This window comes from Somniosus microcephalus, chromosome 4 (assembly GCF_052327205.1).
Source record: "Somniosus microcephalus isolate GS21.2 chromosome 4, FLI_Smic_1.0, whole genome shotgun sequence".
Classification (NCBI taxonomy): Eukaryota; Metazoa; Chordata; class Chondrichthyes; order Squaliformes; family Somniosidae; genus Somniosus; species Somniosus microcephalus.
Window position 1 is genome coordinate 178,940,949 of NC_140990.1, and position 24,978 is coordinate 178,965,926.

At 44.6% G+C, this 24,978-nt stretch overlaps 1 protein-coding gene across 2 annotated transcripts in view; it reads right to left on the minus strand.

Annotated features, from left to right (window-relative positions):
* The window catches only part of LOC147120029 (UDP-glucuronosyltransferase 1A1-like), a 45,778-nt gene that overhangs the window by 4,393 nt on the left and 16,407 nt on the right, over window positions 1–24,978 (minus strand). Inside the window, exon 5 of one of the 2 annotated variants that reach the window (XM_085985537.1) lies at window positions 10,086–10,366. In XM_085985537.1, the coding sequence (XP_085841663.1) occupies window positions 10,090–10,366 (277 nt within the window). In that variant the 3' untranslated portion in view covers window positions 10,086–10,089. Of the gene's footprint in view, window positions 1–8,399; window positions 10,367–24,978 lie in introns of those variants that run through there. The other variant, XM_085985536.1, reaches the window with a different exon arrangement.

Consider the following 24,978-nt stretch of genomic DNA (forward strand, 5'->3'; position numbering starts at 1 on the left):
GAACACCTAAGGGTAGAGACATAATTCTTAATGCGACAAGCTGATCTAACTGTAAGAATAGCAGGGGTCAGCAGAAAAATGACTAGAGATAATTAGCTTACATCAGCAGAAAACTTCAAAGGAAATACCACTGAGAAAGGGTATAAAAATTTAACTTTCAAATGGGAAGTTAGATTCGCTGTAAAGGGGCAAAGTGATTCTCAGGCTTCAGAGGCAAGCTCTGTAAGTCTTTAACTCTTTGTATTTCGGGGATCAAGGTATTGTTTTTGATTTTGGTGGATATCCTGGAATAAACTAAGAACTGTAAAACTAGCGAAGTTAAGATTTGAGAATAAGGATCTCTGATAATAAGATTGTAAAAGCTTTTTGTATTTGGAACTGTTAATGTTGTGATTGAATCACCATCTGTAAATTACATGTCGGTTCTTTAATAAATCTATATATTTTTAGAATTGTCTCATATAGGAACATAGACATAGAAGATAGGAGCAGGAGTAGGCCATTCGGCCCTTCGAGTCTGCTCCGCCATTCAATGAGATCATGGCTGATCATCCAAACTCAGTACCCTGTCCCTGCCTTCTCCCCATATCCCTTGATCCCTTTAGCCTCAAGAAACATATCCAACGCTTTCTTGAATATATTTAATGAACTGGTCTCCACCGGCCTCTGTGGCAGAGAATTCCACAGGTTCACCACTCTCTGGGTGAAGAAATTCCTCCTCATTTCTGTCCTAAATGGCTTACCCCTTATCCTTTGACTATGAGGCCTGGTTCTGGACTCCCCGGCCATCAGAAACATCCTTTCTGCATCTAGTCTGTCCAGACCTGACAGAATTTTATAGGTTTCGATGAGATCCCCTCTCAATCTTCTAAACTCCAGTGAGTATAAGCCCAATCGACGCAATCTCTCCTCGTACGTCATTCCTGCCATCCCAGGTATCAGCCTGGTGAATCTTCGCTGCACTCCCTCCATGGCAAGAACGTCCTTCCTCAGGTAAGGTGACCAAAACTGCACACAATACTCAAGGTGTGGTCTCACCAAGGCCCTGTACAACTGCAGCAAGACATCCTTGTTCTTGTACTCGAACCCTCTTGCTACGAAGGCCAACATACCATTTGCCTTCTTAACCGCCTGCTGCACCTGCATGCTTACCTTCAGTGACTGGTGCACAATAACACCCAGGTCTCTTTGCACTTCCCCTTCTCCCAATCTATTGCCATTCAAATAATAACCTGCCTTCCTGTTTTTGCCACCAAAGTGGATAACCTCACATTTATCCACATTATAGTGCATTTGCCATGTTTCTGCCCAATCACCCAACCTGTCCAAATCATACTGGAGTTTCACGACATCCTCTTCATAGCTTACCCTCCCACCCAGCTTTGTGTCATCTGCAAATTTGGAGATATTACATCCAATTCCCTCGTTCAGATCATTAATATATATTGTGAACAGCTGGGGTCCTAGGACCGATCCTTGCGGTACCCCACTAGTCACTGCCTGCCACTCGGAAAATGATCCATTTATTCTAACTCTTTGCTTTCTGTCCGCCAACCAGTTCTCTATCCAAGTCAATACCTTGCCCCCAATCCCTTGTGCCTTAATTTTGCACGCTAATCTCTTATGTGGGACCTTATCGAAAGCCTTCTGAAAGTCCAAATACACCACATCCACTGGTTCTCCCTTATCTATTTTACCAGTTACATCCTCAAAAAATTCCAGTAGATTAGTCAAGCATGATTTACCTTTTGTAAATCCATGTTGACTTTGTCCGATCCTGTCGCTGCTTTCCAAGTGCTCTGCTATTACATCTTTTATAATAGACTCTAGCATTTTCCCCACTACCGATGTCAAGCTTACCGGTCTATAATTCCCCCGCTTTTTCTCTACCACCTTTTTTGAATAGTGGGGTAACATTAGCTACCCTCCAATCCATGGGTACTGTTCCAGAGTCTATCGAGTTCTGGAAGATGACCAGCAATGCATCTACTATCTCTAGGGCCACTTCCTTAAGTACCCTGGGATGTAGACCATCAGGCCCTGGGGATTTATCGGCCTTCAGTCCCATCAATTTTCCTAACACCATTTCCCTACAGATACTGATTTCTTTCAGTTCCTCCCTCTCATTAGACCCTATGTTCCCCGGCATCTCGGGGGGGTTATTTGTGTCCTCCTTTGTGAAGACAGAACCAAAGTATGTATTTAGTTGGTCTGCCATTTCCTTGTTTCCCATGATAAATTCCCCTGATTCTGACTGTAAGGGACCTATGCTTGACTTCACCAATCTTTTTCTCTTCACATATCTATAAAAGCTTTTACAGTCAGTTTTTATGTTCCATGCTAGCTTACTCTCATATTCTATTTTCCCATTCTTAATTAATCCCTTTGTCCTCCTTTGTTGACTCCTAAACTGCTCCCAATCCTCAGGATTATTGCTTTTTCTAGCCAAGTTATATGTCCTCTCCTTGGATCTTATGCTATCCCTAATTTCCCTTGTTAGCCACGGTTGAGTCACCTTTTTTGTTTTATTTTTATGCCAAACTGGGATGAACAAATTCTGTAGCTCATCCATTCGATCTTTGAATGTTTGCCATTGCCTATCCACCGTCAACCCTTTGAGTGCCATTCCCCAATCAATCCTACCCAACTCGCTCCTCAGACCATCGTAGTTTCCTTTATTTAAATTCAGGACCCTAGTCTCTGAGTCAAATACTTCATTCTCCATCTTAATGAAGAATTCGATCATATTATGATCGCTCCGACCCAAGGGGCCTCGTACAACAAGATTGCTAATTAATCCTTTCTCGTTACATAATACCCAGTCTAAGATGGCCTGATCTCTGGTTGGTTCCTTGACATATTGGTCCAGGAAGCCATCCCGTAAACACTCCAGGAATTCCTCCTCCACAGTATTGTTACTAATTTGGTTGGCCCAATCTATATGTAAATTAAAGTCACCCATGATGACTGCTGTGCCCTTATTGCACGCTTCTTTAATTTCCCTTTTAATGCCATCCCCAACTTCCGCCTTACTGTTTGGAGGTCTATATACCACCCCCACTAATGTTTTTTTCCCCTTAGTATTTCTCAATTCTACCCATACAGATTCCACATCATCAGAGCTAATATCCTTCATTACAATTGTATTAATCCCTTCTTTAACTAGTAATGCTACCCCACCTCCCTTTCCTTTTTGCCTATCTTTCCTGAATATCGAATACCCCTGGATGTTGAGTTCCCAGTCTTGGCCATCCTTGAGCCACGTTTCTGTAATCCCAACCAAATCATATTTGTTTACCTCTATTTGCGCAGCCAATTCATCCACCTTATTACAAATGCTCCTCGCATTAAGACACAAAGCCTTCAGGCTTGTTTTTTTAACACTCTTAGACCTATTAGAATTATTATTTATTGTGGCCATGTTTGATTTAAACCGTTGATTTCTCTGACTGCCACTTTTGTTTTTCTCCTTCCTATCTTTTGCTTTTATCCCTGTTTTCCTTTCCTCTGTCTCCCTGCTCAGGTTCCCAACCCCCTGCCATTTTAGTTTAAACCCCCCTGAACAGTGCTAGCAAACCTCCCCTCAAGGATATTTGTCCCGCTCTGGTTCAGGTGCAACCCGTCCGACTTGTACAAGTCCCACCTTCCCCAGAAGCAGGCCCAGTGATCCAGGAAACTAAAGCCCTCCCTCCTGCACCAACTCTTTAGCCACGCATTCATCTGCTCTATCCTCCTATTCCTATACTCACTAGCACGTGGCACCGGGAGTAATCCAGAGATTACAACCTTTGAGGTCCTACTCTTTAATCTGCTACCTAGCTCCCTAAATTCTTGCTGCAGGACCTCATCCCTCTTCCTACCCATGTCGTTGGTCCCAATGTGAACCACGACCTCTGCCTGTTCACCCTCCCCCTTCAGAATGCCCTGCAGCCGTTCAGTGACATCCTTGACCCTGGCACCAGGGAGGCAACAAACCATCCTGGAGTCACGTCTATGGCCACAGAAACGCCTATCTGTTCCCCTTACGATAGAATCCCCTACCACTATTGCTCTCCCACTCTTTTTCCTCCCTTCCTGAGCAGCAGAAGCACCCCTGGTGCTAGGAAGTTGGCTGCTGCTGCCTTCCTCTGGTAAGTCATCCCCCTCAACAGTATCCAAATTGGTATACCTGTTTGAAAGGGGGATGGCCACAGGGCCCCCTGCACTACCTGCCTGTCTCTACTGCTCTGCCTGATGGTCACCCATTTCCCTTCTGCCTGTGCAGCCCTACCCTGCGGTGTGACCAACTCATTATACGTGTTATCCACGACCCTCTCAGCATCGTGAATGCTCCACAACCCATCCATACGCAGCTCAAGCGCCTCAATACGGCCTGTTAGTAGCTGCAGCTGGATGCATTTCTGGCACACGTGGTCGTCAGGGACACTGGCAGCGTCCCTGAATTCCCACATAGAGCAAGAGGAGCATAACACGGTTGGGCTCTCCTGGCATGACTTACCCCTTTAATTAATTTAAATTAATTCAATACCACCAGTTAAAGATATACTCTAGGGCGCTTATTTACCAACTGTCCCCACTACACCACAGAGACCCTAGAAAATATAAACCGCAGAATTTAAGCTTGTAATAAAAAGGAGAAAGAAATACTCACCAACCAATCACTTACCTAGAAAGAAAGAAATACTCACCAACCAATCATATTACTTCTGTATCAAACTCACAAACTCAATCTCTGTATGCTCCTTGGTGAGGAGTTGTAGAATTCTGGGGGAGTTTTCCAGACCCTCATAATATCCAGAACGTTACAGTCTAGCTAAACTTATTAAAAGTGCTATCTGGAGGACGGTAACATCTTCAGGTTGTTCCTTTCCTTTAGGGAGAGATAGCCTGGACCTTTAGACCCAATTAAGCGTCTTTAGGATTCAACTACCTCAAACTTAGGTGAAAGTGAACGTCTGGGAAATACGCCTGATCTGGGGTAGCCTGAAAAGGGGTAGGACTAGTAATTATCCCTTCAGTTGGCACCCAACGTGTGTGTTAAAGAGTTGACACAGAATCTATACATATATTTATATCTATATCCATCTTGTAGATTGTTAAGTATAGAAGGAGTGTTTTACTGACAGTGGTACTAAGTCCCAGATTTAAGTTTCTAGAGATGACAAGTCCCTGATCAGACCTTGTAGAACTTAAATCAGAACTCCCTCAATATACCATTGAGGTCTAGAAATTTTCTTATAAAGTTCATATTAAACCCTAATCGAGGTTAGGTCCTGACGAAATGGCAAACCCTGTCGGAATTGGCCAAGTTTTTTTATTAGGAAATTCAAACGATTGCTTTATTAGGGGAAATAATCCTATCCCTGTACCTTCACAAAACCAAGTGATAATTTTTGAAATAGAAGGCATTGATGCCGATGGAGCCATTAGAACTCATGGCACGATTGAGGTTGATCCCCAGAACCAGGGGATACAGAATATCCAGTGGGATAATCAAACAAATACTCCAAATCCACTAAATTCCTTAATGATAATGTGCACACCCACACAATTGGGAGGCCTAATGAACGGTGCCCAACAAGGTGGTGGCAACCATGGCCGAATAGTAGGACCCGGAGCAGCCTATGCTCCCGGGGGCCATGGATTCCGGTTAAGGTGGCAAGCTCATGATGAAATAAATGACCAGAATCTTCGAGAAAACTATAGACAGCTTAGAATCCATTATAATCAATGCCTCATCAAGGCACAAACCCTTCAAGGGAAATACCCCATTACCATCTATACTGAGATTTCCGATTTAAGATCAGTATTGAGGATGGCCTCTGATGAAAAAAGAGCCACCCAGATCCGATATGATAAATGGGCATTGTTCTTGAATGATTCTACACTCATTTTTAAATTCCGCTCCCTGGAAATGGACTTAGAGCCTCTCCCCATCATGGAGGATGATGATACGGAGGAGGGAATCAAACAAATACCTATGAGACCGCTTACAGAGTACCATCAAGTCATTTACTGTGATGGATGTTCAATGACGATTAAAAAAGGGACATCCCAACAATCGTCAGCTGGGATGGGGATAGTCGTAGGGACTTTTCGAGATTCCTATTCTTTTTATCCAGAAGAATTACTGTCTATACCCTTTGGCCATAAGCGCAATATGCTGAAGCCGCAGCATTACGGTATGCTTTAGAAAAGGCAGACCCTATTAAACCCATACTAATCTGTACGGATAGTGACTACTGTAAAAGAGGATATAACCAAGATCTAGTTTTCTGGGAACAAACAAATTTTACCAATCATAAGGGTAAACCCATAAAACATAAGTCATTGTGGGAAGACATTCTCCGTTCGAGAATGGAGAAACAGAATTGTCAGGTGATTCATGTAAACGGGCATACCACTGGGACAGTAAACTCAAAAGGAAACAGTCTTGCAGACGAACAAGCGAAATGTTCGGTCTGTATGACACCCCCTCGAGAGGGGCCTGCCAATATTAGTGTAATCACTAGGGCAGAACGGGCAGCTAATCAGGATGAGGAACTGATTCAGCTATTAGACCCAACAAGAGAGAATCCACCAGGATATCCACCAAAGTACTTTTACTCGGAAACCCCTACGGGTATTGTGCTAGTTAAGTTGCCCAAGGGAAACCGAGAAGTACCCCCGAGACACAAACGAGAACAGCTTGTAAAAGAAGCTCACGAGGGCATAGGTCAAGCACATTGTGGTGCCAGAACAACATTCTGCAAATTGACCCCCTTATATTGGTGGCCAGGCATGCTTAAGACCTGTAAAACATACATGGCAAATTGTGAGCCATGCTATTTAACCAATAAGTCATCACTAATTAAGCCACCACCATTGGCTCCTGTGAAAGCTGATTAGCTAATGGGAAAATTCTTTATTGACTTTATTGGACCACTTCCCCCATCTTTGGGATACAGACATGTTCTCGTTTGTGTAGATGGATGCACTTCCTTCTGCTGGCTGGTCCCCACAAAAACTGTTTCGGAAAACGCACTTGCCAATGCTATTCCTGACATAATTACTGTAGCTGGTGCACCCAAAATCTTACACTCCGATCAAGGCGGAGCCTTTGTCTCCAAGGTCTTCAAAGACTACTGCGAACAAAGGGGGATTGGGTTAGAGCACAGCACGCCACATCATCCGCAATCAGCAGGGCTGGTGGAACATAAAAACCAGGAAGTAAAAAGCTATTGCTCAAACTGTTGAGAATCAGGGGGAATAAGTGGACTATCGTCATTCTGGAGGTGCAGCTATCACTTAATAATGTGCCCACATCTGCATCAGGGACAATGTCCCTTAAAGCTCCATATTATCTGATGCATGGGATTGAGATGCATACAGCGCTTACCCATAGTTCTTTTATTGCCTCTACACTCTCTGAGTCCTTGACCCAACAGCGGCAGTTAGATTTAAAAAAAGAAGCAACAGAGGAGATTCATCAAATTGATCAGAGGATAAGTGAGGCAAATAGACAGAAAAAATTGACAAACAAAGCATGGCAACCCCTCGTAGGAGAATGGGTACAGGAAAAAATGTTCGAGCAAAAACCTGGTTTAAGACCGAAGTGGGAAAAACCTGTTCAAATACATTCTGTTAGTAACGAAAAAACAGTTAAAATACATATTAACCAGCCGAATGGCAAGCATATTCTTAAAACTGTCTCCATAGACAATCTCAAAAGATGTCCTGCAGGATACCGAAATGGAGGAACAATACAAGGTGCAGTCATACACTGTCTTTCAAGACCCAGCTTGGAGCACGACACAGGAAATGGATGCGATCGAATTACTGACGACCGTCAGTCAGACGGTGTCGCCGACTCCTCCACACGATGCTTGGCAATGCCTCAGGAATTGGATTCGCGAAAAGCAACAACCGAAACAAGGAAAGATCAACGGGTTACTTCAATGAAGGAGGAAGACACCGCGGATGAAGGCGGAATCAACTGAGTGCCTGGCAAGGCCTTTACGAAAACAAGAATCTGTCCACACGCCGGATCGAAGGAACAGCGTGTCAAGCTTCAGCTAGTTCCAAATGGCGTCTCCTTGACTCGTATGAATAACTCAACTCTACGGAACGTACATCTGCCAATTGGACATTCTAAGTGCATGTTGTTTCACTACTTGCATGACAATGTACCTATCATCCTTTTAAATTGTGATCAATTTAAAATAAGGCAAAACATTGTCCTAGGATGACTTAAAAGGAATTTTCATGTAGCACATGATTGTGAATTTTGTGAAATGAATGTGCTATTGTAACCTTATTAGTAACATTGACCAAACTCTGTCTAGATGCTCCAGTTCATTTTTTGGTCAAGAGGGGTGTGTGAAGGAATAAGCAATATACCTATTCAGAAAAATATACCATTCTATGAAAGAATTCTAACTTTATTAAAACATGAGAAACTGGGCTTGAAAATCTAAAAACCTAACAATGCAGAAGCTGTAAACAGCATACAGGCTATTGAGATAAGATAAGTTGTTGACACTGAATCAATAACCTTATTGAAACAGGAGGTTGGAGGTTCCTGAAAGTCTGAAGCCTGGGAAAGAACATAATGGTATACCCTGTTAAGCTGTCTTAAACCAACACTTCGGAAAGAATCACATAAGATTAAGAAACATATGCTTTTGTAAAAATGACATCAAATAAAACACAGGAGACATGAGTCTGTGTTGCAACCAGCTGAGGTGTCTTAAGAATTGCATAGAAGACCTTGGTAAGAATGACATCAAATAGATACATCTGCTCCACACCATTTTTTATGATAAGCTTCGAACACCTAAGGGTAGAAACATAATTCTTAATGCTACAAGCTGATCTAACTGTAAAAATAGCAGAGTCAGCAGAAAAATGACTAGAGATAATTAGCTTACATCAGCAGAAAACTTCAAAGGAAATACCACTGAGAAAGGGTACAAAAATTGAACTTTCAAATGGGAAGATAGATTCTCTGTAAAGAGGCAAAGCGATTCTCAGGCTTCCGAGGCAAGCTCTGTAAGTCTTCAACTCTTTGTATCTCGGGGATTAAGGTATTGTATTTGATTTTGGTGGATATCCTGGAATAAACTAAGAACTGTAAAACTAGTGAATTTAAGATTTGAGAATAAGGATCTCTGATAAGATTGTAAAAACTTTTTGTATTTGGAACTGTTAATGTTGCGATTGAATCACCAACTGTAAATTACATGTCGGTTCTTTAATAAATCTATATATTTTTAGAATTGTCTCACATATTACTTCCGTATCAAACTCACAAACTCAATCTCTGTACACTCCTTGGTGAGGAGTTGCAGAATTCTGGGGGAGTTTTCCGGACCCTCATAATATCCGGAATGTTACACTCTAGCTAAACTTATTAAAAGTGCTATCTGGAGGACGGTAACATCTTCAGGTTGTTCCTTTCCTTTAGGGAGAGATAGTTTGGACCTTTAGACCCAATTAAGTGTCTTTAGGATTCGGCTACCTCAAACTTTAGTTGAAAGTGAATGTCTGGGGAATACGCCTGATCTGGGGTAGCCCTAAAGTGGCTAGGACTAGTAATAATCCTTTCAATACTATGATTCTATGATCTATGTGTGTATATGTGATATAATCCATTAATTTCACCCTTCCTCCAAGCATCTTAGGAAGTGACCTTGAGTGTTTTGAATTGGGAGTTTTTGGAAACTGGATGTCAGTTTTTACATCCCATTTAGTGCTACATTGTGGCCAAGAGATGAATGGCGTATTGACTTCCAAAAGACTGCGTAACCTAGCAGTCCAGCTTTTAAACTGGGAGAATTACTTAACTCCCATCTTAGTGCTGGTGGAATCAATCATCAGCCAGCACTGCAGCTCGACTCAGCCGCCACATGCACGTGAAGAGAATGTTTTATCCATCGGACTATCAGGTGGTCAGAGGAAGGCTCATTTTTAAGAAGGTACTTCAATCAAGGGATATGGGGATAGGGCGGGAATGTGGAGTTGAAGTAGAAGATCAGCCACGATCATATTGAATGGCGGAGCAGGCTCTAGGGGCCGTATGGCCTACTCCAGCTCCAATTTCTTACATTCTTAATCAAGTTTCCTCTTTTTTTGACCTTTCACTCTGCGTAGACAGAATGAGCAACACTTGATCACCAGGCAGAGAAGTAGCAGCGCTATGCCAAGGAGGGCCCCGATGACATCCAGGCAGTGGTATTGCATCCAGTTGTAGTCGTGAGCTGCAGGTTGTAAATGTTCGGCCCCTTTGTGCCTCATCACGAACTCCACCCAATAGACAGAGAGCTCCAGGGGCTCTATTGGGCGATCCTTGTGGAGTGAAGACAACATCATGATGGCTTCCTTGTATCTGAAACACAAAGTCATTGCACAGCTAAGACACCTGGCCCCACTGCAGTTCTTCCCAAACCCTGATGTGAAGAGCCCCGAAGCAGGAGGACCATTTAATCTATCCTCCTAGCACAGCATTATTGACATGCTTACGAGTTCTAACGCTGCATTTACAAAACAAGTTAAGCGTCTCATTCCACCACACCAACACTACAGTTGGAAATGCAGTCTAAATGTACATAGGAATTACTAGACCAAAGTCCTTCTGCCATGAAATAAACACAGAACATATTGGAAACACTCAGCAGGTCAGGCAGCATCTGTGGCGAGAGAAACAGAGTTAACGTTTCAGGTCAATGACCTTTCCTCCGAACTGGAAGCAGTTAGAGATGTAACAGGTTTTAAGTACAGCACCAGGGAAAGAGGGGGAAGAGAGGAAAGAACAAAAGGGAGGGTCTATGATAGGGTGGAGGGCAGGAGTGATTAAATGACAAAATGGATGATGGTGTGCGGCAAAAGGGGGTGGTATTGGGACAAGTAAAGAAACAAAAGATGGGTCTAAAGGAGGTGTAAATGGCAACAGCAGAATCATTACCAGCACCTGTGTCCGAAAAAATAGGAACAGTGGTTATGATCCTTCTTTTGATGTCTTCTTCACAACTCCCACCCTCTGGAACTAATCCACCACTATTTTTTTTTGTTCTTTTTAAAGCCCTGCCTGATGCCTCCCCCACTGCCCTCCCCCCACCGCCACCACGCCCGCCCCCGCCCCCCCGCCCCCGCACCCACCCTGGTGCCACCTTACTCCATCTACCACCCTGGTAATCGCAGGATACAATGATAATGGAGTTGTTGACTAATCAGGGCAACCAATCTCTATCAATTAGTTTACACCAGACCCAGACTGTCTAGCTACGAAAACACAATACTGCGGATGCTGGAAATCTGAAATAAAAACAGAAAATGTTGGAAAACACTCAGCAGGTCAGGCAACATCTTTGGAGAGAGAAACAGAGTTAACATTTCAGGTCAATGACCTGAATAAACACAGAAAACACTGGAAACCTCAGATGGGTAGAGAGGCTGTAGTTTGTTCTGATGAAAGGTCATTGACCTGAAATGTTAACTCTGTTTCTCTCTCCACAGATGCTGCCCAACAGACTATCTGGCTCTTCCCTTGTGTGTGAATGACTATTAACAAATTTGATCTGAGACGCACTGTGCAGAGGCACAGCTTGGAACGTGCTTCACGTGGGAAGCCGAGATCTATGGCGAGCAACTGACCATGGTTGAGTAGCAGAAGTGAGGAGATGGGTAGATAGGCTGCAGTTTTGTTTGATTACTTTGGGAGGAGAGTGGGACCACTGAGCCAAGCTGACAGGCTGAGTTAGATGATCCATACACAGGATTATTCATGTGGCACCTTTCCCCAGCAGTGAGCTGGAATGTGAAACACTGAGCTTCATAAAATAATTAACATAAACGATTTGTTTTGTGATATCTACTGATTCCTTCAGAATGGACTAAATGGAGTATTACAGTGCGTACGTCATCACTACAGGCTTGATAATCAGCACCTTGCTCAGTGCAGCCAGTGCTATTCAGGTGCTGAGGGTGCCTGCGGGGAAAATGTGCCATCCCCTGATATATGGGGAGCGCCAGGCCCCTTCAGCATCAGAAGAATTTCCCAGTGTGGGGGGTGGTTGGCGGGGAGTGGCATATGTCTAAGGTGACACTGGGGCAGGGGGTGGCACCAGGCGGGGTGACAGGTCTTTGGAAAAACAAGTGGTGGGTTAGTGTCAGAGACGGGAGTTGTGAAGAACATCAAAAGAAGGATTGGATTGGCTTCTGCTGCTTCAGGAAGGTTAAGCAGGCTAGGGAAGACTAAAGATATTTTGGTTAAAGGTAAGAGTTGATGACGCGATGGTTATCCCCATTTTATTTTACGGATCTGAGTATTGGAACATGAGAAAAGTTGACGAGCAAAAGATACTAACAGCAGAGCTGAGTTGGTTGGGCGGAATACTGGGAGTATCCAGGTTACAAAGAATCAAGAATAATATAAGAACATGGCTAGGACAAGAAACATCACTTGTACAGAAGACCCAAGAAAGACGACTGCGATATTTGAAGAATGGAAACAGCTAGAAGCCCTTCACACAGGTGTCAGCTGTGGCTCAGTGGGTAGCACTCTCTAGGTGGGAGGGGCTAGGTGAACCAGGTGTGGCTGGTTGCCTAATTGCAGCTGGGTGTTTGAGGAAGTTTTGTAAAAAGTTGATGGAGGGTTTTGGGGTGTTGTTTTCAGGTTTTAGGGCCTTTCTGGCCCACAAAAAACAGCCAGATGGCTGCTGGGGGGTCCGGAGTGCCGGGCCACTCAGAGGACAATATTCCCGAGAGGAATTTTATTAGGGAAGAAACTGTGGTGGGAAGGGGAAAAAAAAGGCCCAAAGATTTGGGTCGGGACCTCAGGAGGTTTGGTAAAGAAAATACGGTGGTGGTGCAATGTGAAGATAAGAAGATTCGAGCCTGGGATATAATCCAGGCGGTTCATGAGGACTGTGGTGAGGGAAGCTGTTTTGCCTGCCGACCAAAACCAAATGTGGGATTTGAGGTGACGGTCAGTGGCCGTGAGGAGGTGGAAAAACTGCTGCTCAGTCTGAAAGTTGGGGAGAAATTTTTGGAGGTGACTCTGCTATATTCAGAGGAGGTGGTGGTTTCAGTTTTGAACTTGCCTGTGTACATCGAGGACGAAGTGCTGAGCAAAAAGTTGGAGTCGTGGGACATTAAAATCTGTTCCGAAATAAAGAGGTACTATCTGGGAACACGGGTAGCAGATGGAACCCGGTATGTAAAGGTGCGGTTCCCAGAGGGGGTGAGGTCTTTGCCTTACAGTATGAAGTTCGAGACACTGGAAGGAGTACAATACTTTCGTGTGCTGCACGATAACCAAGTAAAGGTGTGTTACTATTGTCTGGGACATGACCATCTCGTGAGAAACTGTCCTGATTTGTATTGTTACAATTGCGGTGAGTCGGGACATATCGCGCGGAGCTGCAAGGCGGAGAGCTGTGGGGTGTGTCGTAAAGGCCCCGCCCGCTGTGAGTGTGTGGCAGAAGGGAGCGAAATGAGTGATGAGGAGATGGGAGAAGGACCAGGAGAGGAGTGTGGAACGGCCGGAGGTGCGGTGCAGTCGGAGGACACAGCCGGTAAAATGAAGGAAAATGGAGCACAGGAAGAGGCAGAGGTTGGCGGAGCGGAGATCGAGATGGAGATGGCGGAAAACACGGCGAGTGCTATGGAGGGGAACAAAGACAGCAGCGGGCAGCAAGGGTCGAGTGCAGACTCGAGCCTTAGTGCAGTTCGGCTCCCCCTGGGGAGTCTGGTGTCTGCGGGGGGAGAGGAGGCAGGAGCGGGGTGTGTGGTGGAAGTGAGTGCTCCGGGGAAAGGCGGGGAGTCGGATATTTTGGTGAGCGGGAGGGGGCAGGGCGGGGAGAGGGTGCAAGAGGCAGGAGACTTAAAGGGACAGCAGAATGGGATTGGCGAGATAGAGACGTCAGAAGGGAACAATTTAGGTGCGCCATTGTCCCATGGAGTGAGGGAACAAGGTGCAAGGGTCAGAGGTAGAGACGTGGTCGAAGGGGGCGGCACAATGGGAGAAACTGCGATAGCAGGAAGACTCTCTATGGGAGATGAAGTATCTGACGGGGAGCAGGATTATGTATCTGACGGGGAGCAGGCACAAGGGGTTGCAGAAGAGCTTGTGTGAGGAATTAGAGGGGGACAGAGACATGGAAGTCAGGGATGGGGTGGCATCATGTGGAAAGGGAAAGGTTAGTGAGGGGCAGAAGGAGGGAGAAAGGGCAGCTCCTGGGCCCAAAGTTAAGGCAAGGAAGAGGCTGAAACAGCAGGGAGGGGTTAAACAGGAGGGGGAAAACAGCCGGAGGCTGCAGGAAAAAGCAACAGCTGGCCGGAAAGTTGGGAAGGAGCATGAGGAGGGAAGAGTCAGAGATTAAATGATGGGGCGATTATTGGGCATGCTTCCCTTCTTTGGAGCCATGATTACATTGGTCTCGATCAATGTGAACGGACTGAGGGGTGAGAAGAAATTGTAGCAGTTGTTGCAGGGTTTTAAAGGCACGGACTTGTTGTGTCTGCAAGAAACCTTTTGGGATGAGGATATACTCGAAAGAGTTCAGAAGGTTTGGAAGGGAGAGGTGTTTGCAAGTTGTGCAAACAATAACCATAGAGGGGTGGCTGTTTTGGTGAGTCCGTCCATAGAAGAGAATGTTGCCTTGGTGGACAAGGACACTGAGGGGAGATTTTTACAGCTAAGGGTAAAATTGGAGGGATTTAATTGTGATCTTTTTAATATCTATGCACCGAACGACCATTGCAAGCATCGCGAGTTTTTTCGGGGGTTATTCACTGAAGTGGCAGAGGTGGAAAATCCTTGTATAGTGGGGGATTTTAATGTATTTTTATCTTGGATGGACATTTCAGCCCAGATGACCTTTAAAGAGGATAACTCCAGAGGGATGATTATAAAAATGATGGCAAATTTAAATTTGAGAGACTTATGGAGGGACCGGAACCCCATAAAAAGGGAGTTCTCCAGAGCAGGTTGGGTGGGTGATGTTTTAAAACAGAGCCGAATAGATTTTGTGTTAATGCGGGAAGGGTTAAGTTCGGAGGTGATGGAGATTTATTATAAAAAAGTATTTTTTAGTGATCACTCGGCTTTGGTTCTTAGAATTAGGAACAGCAGAGTTAAGATCGGTTCAGGGGTGTGGATTTTAAACAATCAATACCTGAAGGAAAGTGCTTATAAAGAAGGGATTATAAATATAATAAAGAATGCTCAGAGGAACTTTTGTTCTTGAAAGAAAGAAGAGTTTGGTGGGACAATTTCAAATATGAGGTAAAAGTTTTTTCGGTACGTTATGGGAAAAAGAGGGCGGCAGCTAACCGGCATCGAGAAGAGAATATAAACAAAAGGTTTACGGATGTCTGTAAAGCAGTTGACGGAGGGGATAAGGGAGCTGAGACTAAGTTCCGGGTGCTAAAGGGAGAGTGGGAATTATTGCAAGCTGAAAAATGCAAGGGGGCCATTCTCCGTGCAAAGGCTAGAGATGCATTGGAGGGCGAAAGATGCACTAGATATTTTCTAGAGCAAGAGAAGCTGCGACAGAGATTATCGTTAATTGAGGAGTTGAAGGTTGGGGAGAAGATCATTCATGAAAGTGAGGAGATTTTGGAGGCAGCTAGCAGCTTTTATCAAGAGCTATATACAAAAGAAGACATTTCCAATTTGGAGATGGAGAAGGTTACTGCTTTTATTGAAAAGGGTTTAAAGGAGGATGAGAGAAGCATGTGTGATAAAGAAGTAGGATTAGCAGAAATAAAAATAGCAATAAGTGGAATGAAGGGGGGGGGGGGGGGGGGTGGGAAGCCCAGGGTCCGATAGACTAAGTGCAGAATTTTATAAGGAATTTTTTGAGATTTTAAGTCCATTGCTCTTAGAAGTTTTTAAGGAAATTAAAATTGAGGGAAGCCTGGCCCCATCTATGAGGAGAGGTATCATAAGTTTAGCTTATAAAAATAAAGGGGATAGACGGGATCTGAAGAATTGGAGGCCCATCACACTATTAAATGTGGATTATAAGATCTTGGCGAGGGTTATGGCAAATCGTTTGAAGGAGGTGTTACCGGAGATAGTTTGGCCCTCTCAGTCCTATGGAGTCATAGGCCGGGACATCGCAGACTCTGTGGTCTCAATCCGAGATGCGATAGAACTCATGGAAGAGAGTGGGAGGGAGGCTTATGTATTAAAGATAGATCAAGAGAAAGCCTTTGATAGGGTCTCTCATGAGTTTTTATTGAAGGTTTTGGAAGCATTTGGTTTCAAGGAAAATTTCATTCAGTGGATAAGGATTTTTTATTCAAACATATTTAGCTGTGTTAAATGTAATGGTTTTTTATCTAAGTATTTTCCGATACAGAGATCAGTGAGACAGGGTTGTCCCCTGTCCCCACTGCTGTACACATTGGCAGCAGAACCATTAGGTTACATGATGCGAAAGAAACAAGGTGTAGTTGGGATTGTGGTACCCAGTTCTGGGCTGGTGTCGGTGATACACCAATATGCAGATGACACAACCTTAACATTGAGAAATGGGGAGTCAGTGAGGAAAGCTATGGAGGTAGTGGAGGAATATTGTAGAGCCTCAGGTGCCAGAGTGAATTATAGTAAGTCCCAAAGCCTGGTTGCAGGGAGGGGTAGGGGGGAATGGTTGGGGGAATGTCCCTTTAAGGTGGTGGAGGTTTTGGAAGTTCTGGGGGTGCATATGGGGTGCAAGAAAGACAGGGAAGAAGTGGATCGATTAAATTGGGAACCGAAGGTTATGAAAATTAAAAAGATTTTGGGAAGATGGGAAAGAAGGTGGTTGAAAGTGCAAGGAAGAGCGACAGTGGTGTCTGCTCTCCTGCTATCTAAGCTATGGTGCTTATTGACGGTGGAGGATATTCCTGAGTGGGCAGAAAAGTCCATCCGAGAGGCTTGTGTGAGGTTTTTATGGGAAGGGAAACCAGCCTTGGTGGCTTACAATACCATCATCATTGGACGGAGAAATCAGGGAGGACTCAACTTCCCAGATATTGATTTGAAGAAAAAATCCTTTAGAATCAAATGGGTGAAGAGATTTCTTCAGAAGTCAAATTCAAGTTTTTGGAAGAGTTGTTTTGAGCATTTTTTAAAACAAAGTGGGATAGGAGGGCAGGGGATATTGTATATGGAATACAATAATATGTTTTTGAAATCGATTAAGCTTCTCCCTAGGTTTTATAAGGGGGTTGCAGAGACTTGGGCTCAATTTTTAAAAAGTGTGCAGTTAATGCCCAAGGGGGCTGAGGAATTTTTAGAACAGCCCTTATTTTTGAACAGGTGGGTCAACATCGAAGGAGAGGTTTTATTTAATCAAGCTTTTATAAAAGCTGGGATTGTATCGGTGAAAGATGTATTATACGAGGTGATTCCAGGTTGGTTGCCGGAAGCGATAGTGAGGGACATGGTGTGGGAGGAGGATCAGGAGGTAGAAGGAAAAGCAATAGGAATCATGTATAAGAAGATTGTGAGGGCAATGCTGTGGTGTATGTGCCTTTAAGAGCAATTATGGTGTATGTGCCTTTAAGAGCCCCAGGTGTGCGTAATGCCGGTAATTGCCACTTGGGCTATATAAGCCTGTGTATTGTGTATATCCTTTAGAAACCCCCCCCCCCAGACTTGCTTAGTAAATACCTATGAACCAACTCCTGTCTTCAGTGTCTTTATCTACACACGGGCACTACAGTGGCGACGAAGTGGAAACGGACTTACCTGCAATTCGGCAGCACCTCAAGGACATCGATTCCTCCAGCGTCCAGAAGACTCAAGGAAGTAAGAGAAACTGTGGTTTCACCAGCTGGCCAAGCTGGTGACAGGTACTGCGCTAATCCTTCCTGGGCGTTAGGCTGGAGCTCCAGCGGCGGGCTCTACAGCTGAGACAGGCAGCGAAATCGGAGGCAAGCAATAACGGACTGGGAGGGTGCACTCGAGAGACGGCCGGCGCGGCAAGCAGGTCAGCATCTAGACCTCCATCGGGAACGAGTCTCCAACAGTGAATAAACGGAAACCACAGTAAAACAGCGTTGTTATCGGTAGCAGCGGCGGGAAAGCGCGGGAAGCGCCATATCGTTGCTCCAGAGAGAAAAAAAAAAGCGCGGGAAGCGCCATATCTTTTCTGAAATGCCTAAATCTGGTAATATTGAGGCTTTTGATGGCGAAATAGAAGATTGGACCACATACGTGGAAAGAGTAGAGGTTTATTGCACTGCAAATGGAATAACAGATGAAAAAAAAGCTTCAGTACTTCTGAACTTAATGGGCGCGAAGACATACGGGCTGTTACGAAATTTAATCACTCCAGCCAAACCAAAGGACAAGACTTTTAAAGAAATTGTTGATACCCTGCAGGAGCATTTAAACCCAACACCGCTGCTGATAGCGGAACGATTCAAGTTCTTCAAGAGAAATCAACACAAGAATGAAAGTAACGCTGATTACCTAAACGAATTAAGAAAGCTATCAAAGTACTGCCAATTCGGAGCAGGACTATCGGATTATCTTCGAGACAAATTTGTTTGCGGTCTCTTAAGTGAAGGAACACAAAAAAGACTGCTTTCTGAAAAAGATTTAACATTGGACAAAGCTTTCAGTATGGCTGTATCATACGAAGCAGCAGCAAAAGGAGCTGCAGAGATACAACAAGAGACACAGGACTTCGGCACCCATAAAATGACACAGGAGTTCGGAAGATGTTATCGCTGCGGCAGAGCCGCCCATAACCAGAGGGACTGCTGGTTCAAGGGCAAAGCATGCAGGCAATGTGGTAAGATTGGACACATTGCATGGGTGTGCCAATCTGGACAAAATAAATCCACTGACAGAAAACAAAAAATCAATAAAGAAAAGTACAGGAAGGTACAAATGATGACGGACAATAGCTCCGAAGACCAGAATAGCGATAGCGACTCCGGAAACAAGAGACTAAGCTGTCTCAAATTACATAATGTACTTGCCAAAGAGGATTACCAAACCATTTGGGTTACCCTCACAATAGCAGGGTCCCCAGTTAAAATGGAGCTAGATACAGGATCAGCTCTAACCGTAATAAATCGACGAGATTACGAGAGGCTATTTTCGCATATACCTCTAAAAGACACATCCATTATCTTAAAAACATATACGGGGCAGAAAGTCTACCCCAAAGGAAAAATAAGGGTGCCTGTGGTATACAACGGCAAAGAAATACAAAAGTTGTATTTATACATTCTACAAGATGGTGGTCCACCGTTGTTGGGACGTGAATGGATAAGGAAGATACGTTTAGACTGGCACTCCATTCAGGCACTGACGGTGACCAGTAAGGAAAAAAACAATGATGACATCATACCTGAACGATTAAAAGACATCTTGGCCAACGCCAAAGAAGTGTTTCAAGAGAAACTAGGAACCTTGAAAGGCATCACCGCCTCAATAAAAGTGGAAGATACAGCAATTCCAAAAATTTTTAAGGCAAGACCGGTGCCATACGCAATACGTCCGGCAGTCGAGGCAGAGCTGAAGAATTTGGAAAAGGCAGGCGTATTATCCAAAATAGATTGGAGCGAATGGGCAACACCCATCGTTCCAGTCATGAAAAAAACATTGAAAAATAACTCTGAGGAACAGAAAAAAATTCGCATCTGTGGGGACTTTAAGGTGACTGTAAACCCTGTCCTTCACACGGTACAGTATCCTCTTCCGAGGATAGAAGATATTTTCGCCTCACTATCCGGAGGGAAACGTTTCACAAAAATTGACTTGGCACAGGCATATCTACAGATGGAGGTTGAGGAGACCTCTAAAAAGTATCTCACAATAAACACACACAAAGGCCTGTACCAGTACAATCGACTGGTTTTTGGAATAGCATCAGCTCCAGCTATCTGACAAAGAGCTATGGAGCAAGTCCTGCAAGGGATTCCGGGGACTCAGTGTTACCTAGACGACATCCTTATAACAGGAGAAAACGACAACGAGCACCTTGCCAATTTGGAGCAGGTGCTCACTAGGCTGAAAGAACGGGGCCTACGAGCAAATCGCCCCAAGTGCGAATTTTTCCAAAATCAGATATCATATTGTGGCCACATAATTAATAAGGAAGGGTTGCATAAGTCACCTGAAAAAATTGAAGCAGTTATAAAAGCCCCAGCACCTGAAAATGTTTCACAATTAAGGTCATTCCTGGGATTAATAAATTACTATCATAAATTTTTACCGAACTTATCAACTATTCTACACCCTCTTAATGATCTTCTACAGACAGGAGTGATTTGGAAATGGAACGAAGACTGTAAACGTGCCTTCCATAAATGTAAAGACTTAATCACATCCGAGAAAATTTTGGCTCATTACAACCCATCACTACCAATCAGACTGGCGTGCGATGCATCCCCTTACGGCATAGGAGCGGTATTGTCCCATAGATTCCCTGAAGGCTCGGAACGGCCGATAGCTTTTGCGTCACGCTCATTGAACTCAGCTGAGCGTAACTATGCCCAGATAGACAGGGAAGCACTCAGCCTGGTATGGGGAGTGAAGAAATTCAACCCTAAAAAAGGTGTCCCCATTATGACGGCACAAAGACTACAAAGGTGGTCCCTTTTTCTAGGGGCACACCAATACAACATTGAATACAAAGGGTCAAAACAGCATGGGAATGCTGACGGTTTATCACGCCTACCGTTGCCAACGATAGAAGAGGCACCTACAGTAGACCCAGTAGAGATATTCCACTCTACCATAGTGGAATGTCTACCGGTGACAAATTCTGCCATTGAAAGGGAGACAAGAAATGACCCTACTCTCTCACGGGTCTACGATTTAACAGTGAAGGGATGGCCAGCACATGGCGAACCACTGTTGCCAGCATTTTCGCAAAGAAGAGAACAGCTGTCAGTGTGCCGAGGAACCTTGATGTGTGGATCCAGAGTGGTGATTCCACCCAAACTCCAGGATAAAGTACTAAAGGAGCTTCACGAGGGGCATCTGGGTGGAGTGAAAATGAAGAACCTAGCTAGGGCGTTTGTATGGTGGCTAGGTATCGATGGAGACATCGAAGACATGACCAAGAGCTGCCTAGGATGCCAGAAGGTCCAAAATGCTCCGCCACAGGCCCCTCTACATCCATGGGAGTGGCCCTCATCTCCCTGGCAAAGGGTGCACATCGACTTTGCTGGTCCATTTATGGACTCAATGTTTTTAATCGCAGTTGATGCACACTCCAAGTGGCCGGAGGTAATAAAGATGTCCTCCACCACCACGGAAAAAACCATCACAGTATTAAGGACCATATTTGCCAGGAATGGGCTGCCGGAGCAGATATGTTCTGATAATGGACCGCAATTTGTGTCCGAAGAATTCAGAAAGTTCTTAAAGAACAATGGGGTAAAGCACTACACGTCCGCCCCATACCATCCCGCCACCAATGGATTGGCTGAAAGGTTTGTCCAGACCTTCAAGAAGGCCATCAAGGCCATGGGTAATGAAGACATAAAACTTCAGCACAAGGTGGATAACTTCTTATTTGCATATAGGAATGCAACGCATATGGTTACTAACCAAACTCCCGCCATGATGTTCTACAATAGAAACCTAAGATGCCGGCTGGATTTGGTCAAGCCCAACATCCGAAGGGACGTGGAGAACTGGCAGTTTCAGGGCATGAATGAAAGGCCAACTAGGGCCTTCCAGATAGGCCAACCGGTTTTGGCCCGGGACTACCGTACCGAGAAATGGCAGCCTGGAACTATCTGCACACGATTAGGACCACTGATGTATACCGTGGACATCGGAGACAGCATAATAAGGCGCCATGCTGACCAAATCATCAAGTCATCCGAAAAGGGACAACCTACACCACCACTCTATACATCTAACGATGAAGTAGAGATACCCATATCTACCTCCGATCCGGTGATACTGGAGCCCGATGAACCCGACATTGGCCTTCAAGCCGAATCAGCCTTGCCAGAAGAACCTACTACACCACCAGAAACTACTACACCCCCGAGGCGTTATCCGGACCGAGTCAGGAAGCCTCCTGAGAGACTAACTTATAATTAATTAATACAGCAATGTATATTATTTTGCATATAACATGTAATTAATAATTACTTAAAATATGATGTACTAGTTAGCTAGAAGGGGAGGAATTGTGGTGTATGTGCCTTTAAGAGCAATTATGGTGTATGTGCCTTTAAGAGCCCCAGGTGTGCGTAATGCCGGTAATTGCCACTTGGGCTATATAAGCCTGTGTATTGTGTATATCCTTTAGGAACCCCCCCCCCAGACTTGCTTAGTAAATACCTATGAACCAACTCCTGTCTTCAGTGTCTTTATCTACACACGGGCACCACAGGATTGGATGGAAGAAATAAATGCAGAAATCTCCAAAGGAAGTAAAATGTGTCCTGCTTTTCCAAGCTTTGTACTGGAGAAAGGGGGAGAGTTAGTCCAATTTAACAACTGTAATACTCGAGATTTCTATGAGGTATTCAGAGAATGGAGATTCAAGACACCTGCTGGTCAGGAGTTTTCACAGAATCACAGAAACCCCACAGTGCAGATAGAGGCCATTTCGGCCCATCGAGCCTGCACCGACACATATCCCACCCGATCCCCGCAACCCCTAGACCAACACATATCCCACCCTATCCCCGTAACCCCACGTATTTAATCCCCCTAACACTAAGGGTCAATTTATCATAGCCAATCAACCTAACCCGCACATCTTTGGACTGTGGGAGGAAACCGGAGCACCCGGAGGAAACCCACGCAAACATGGGGAGAATGTGCAAACTCCACACAGACAGTCACCTGAGGCCGGATTTGAACCCGGGTCCCTGGCGCTGTGAGGCAACAGTGCTAACCACTATGCCACCGTGCTGCCCCTTGGCAGAGTATATACCCACAGCTGGACTTCAACAGGATTTGGAAGGGAGTGTGGTGAATTTTAAATGCCAGAATGGATTGAACTGGATTTCAAATTGGCTCATAACTGGATTTTTACCATGACGAGTGGAGGCGGCAACTTGCCCAATGTGTGGGACACAGGATGAGACTCTGTCCCATTTACTGGTGTTATGTCTGCAGTTAAATGACTTTAAGTACTATGTTCGACAGTTGTGTGAAGCTTTTTTGCTGGGTGGGGACCAAACAGCGAGAATGGGAATCCTGTGGGACTCAATTTTGAGATGGGGATTGCAGGAGAGTCTGCCAGAGTCTAGCGGAGCGGCAATTAATTTAATGTTCAGTTTGGCTAGATTCGTGATTGTGCAAAGAAGGAATGCTCTGTTTTTTAACGGGAGGAGAATCAATCTAAAAGAGTATTTTAAATATAAGCTAAAAGACCATTATAAGGCTCTGTGGATGTTTTATTCAGAAAGGAATTTAAGGACAGTATTTTACAACCAATTTTAAAGTACAATCGATTAATATATGTTACAGGTGACAAATTAAACTTCAGGTTTTGATGTTAAAATGTGGTGGCGGAATGGCTGTGCAGGGCAGTGGAATTGATTTGTATCATACAATGTAATGATCACGATGTTGTAAATGTTCTTAATGTTCAATAAAGTATAATTTAAAAAAAAATTAAAAAAAAGTGGGTAGCACTCTTGTCTCTAGGTCAGAAGGTTGTGGGTTCAAGTCCCACTCCAGGGACTTTGAGCAAAAAATTCCAGGCTGACACTCCAATGCAGCGCTGAGGGAATGCTTCGCTGTCAGAGGTGCCGTCTTTCAGATGAGGCGTTAAACTAAGGCCCCATTTGTGCTCTCTGGAGGATGTAAGTGGCACTATTTTGAAGAAGAGCAGGGGAGTTATCCCCAGTGTCCTGACCAATACTTATCCCTCAACCAACATCACTAAAAACAGATTATCTGATCATTATCTCATTGCTGTTTGTGGGACCTTGCTGTGTGCAAATTGGCTGCCACATTTCCTACATTACAACAGTGACGACACTCCAAAAGTATTTCATTGTAAAGCACCTTGGGACGTCCTGAGGTGCTGTATAGAGGGCTGTTACTCCAACTTATCAAGTAAGAGCCTGATAGCTGTATCCTAATGGTCTATTCAAAGGGAAGTCTTGAGGCAGTTCTTTCTTATTTTTCTTTTAGGTGGAACAAGAAGCCGAGGAAGACCAAGGAAACATCGGATAGACAATGTCAAGAGCGACCTGTCGCAGAAAGGGATACAGATGACTGAAGCGACCAGGGCTAGTTCAGAACTGACAACGATGGAGTGAATTCATTTGGCCCCCATCGTCGCTGGTGAGTGGGAATTTAGCAGTAGTAGTAGTAGTGGTCTCCCCTGGTTCCAATCGGGCACTGTGATGCTCAGGCACTCCAGTCATTTTGAAATGCTACACCTAATTTAGTATTTTTCAGGAGCCTGATGAGCTTTGGGCTACCAACGGCCTTCATGCTAGCAACCTGCATTGGGATGCATTTTGTGCCTTGGAAACGTTGCAGGCTTCACACGTCCAGCTTCCGATTTGCCAGGAATCAGCTACCTACCGTCAAACTATCAGCCTGTATAATTAACAGCCACATTGTGCACAGTATACACCAGATCGGTAGTATACTCAGTACTATACCAAAGCGATAATCTATCCCTTGTGTAATCAAAATAATGGCATTTTATGATGAAGGGGTACAGCCCTCGACCAACAAGGTGTCAGCCATGGCTCAGTGGTGTCACTCTCTCCTCTGAGACAGCTCCATACATCAGAAAGTTTTGTTGATTATTTTGCCACTTTGAGTCAGCCTTGGCCCGTGGGTAGCACTCTTACCTCTGAGTCAGAAGGTCGTGGGTTCAAGTTTCACTCCAGGGACTTGAGCACAAAATCTAGGCTGACACTCCAGTGCAGTGCTGAGGGAGTGCTGCACTGTCGGAGGTGTGCCTTTTAGATGGGACGCTAAACCGAGGCCCCGTCTGCCCTCTCAGGTAGATGTAAAAGATCCCATGGCACTATTTTAAAGAAGAGCAGGGG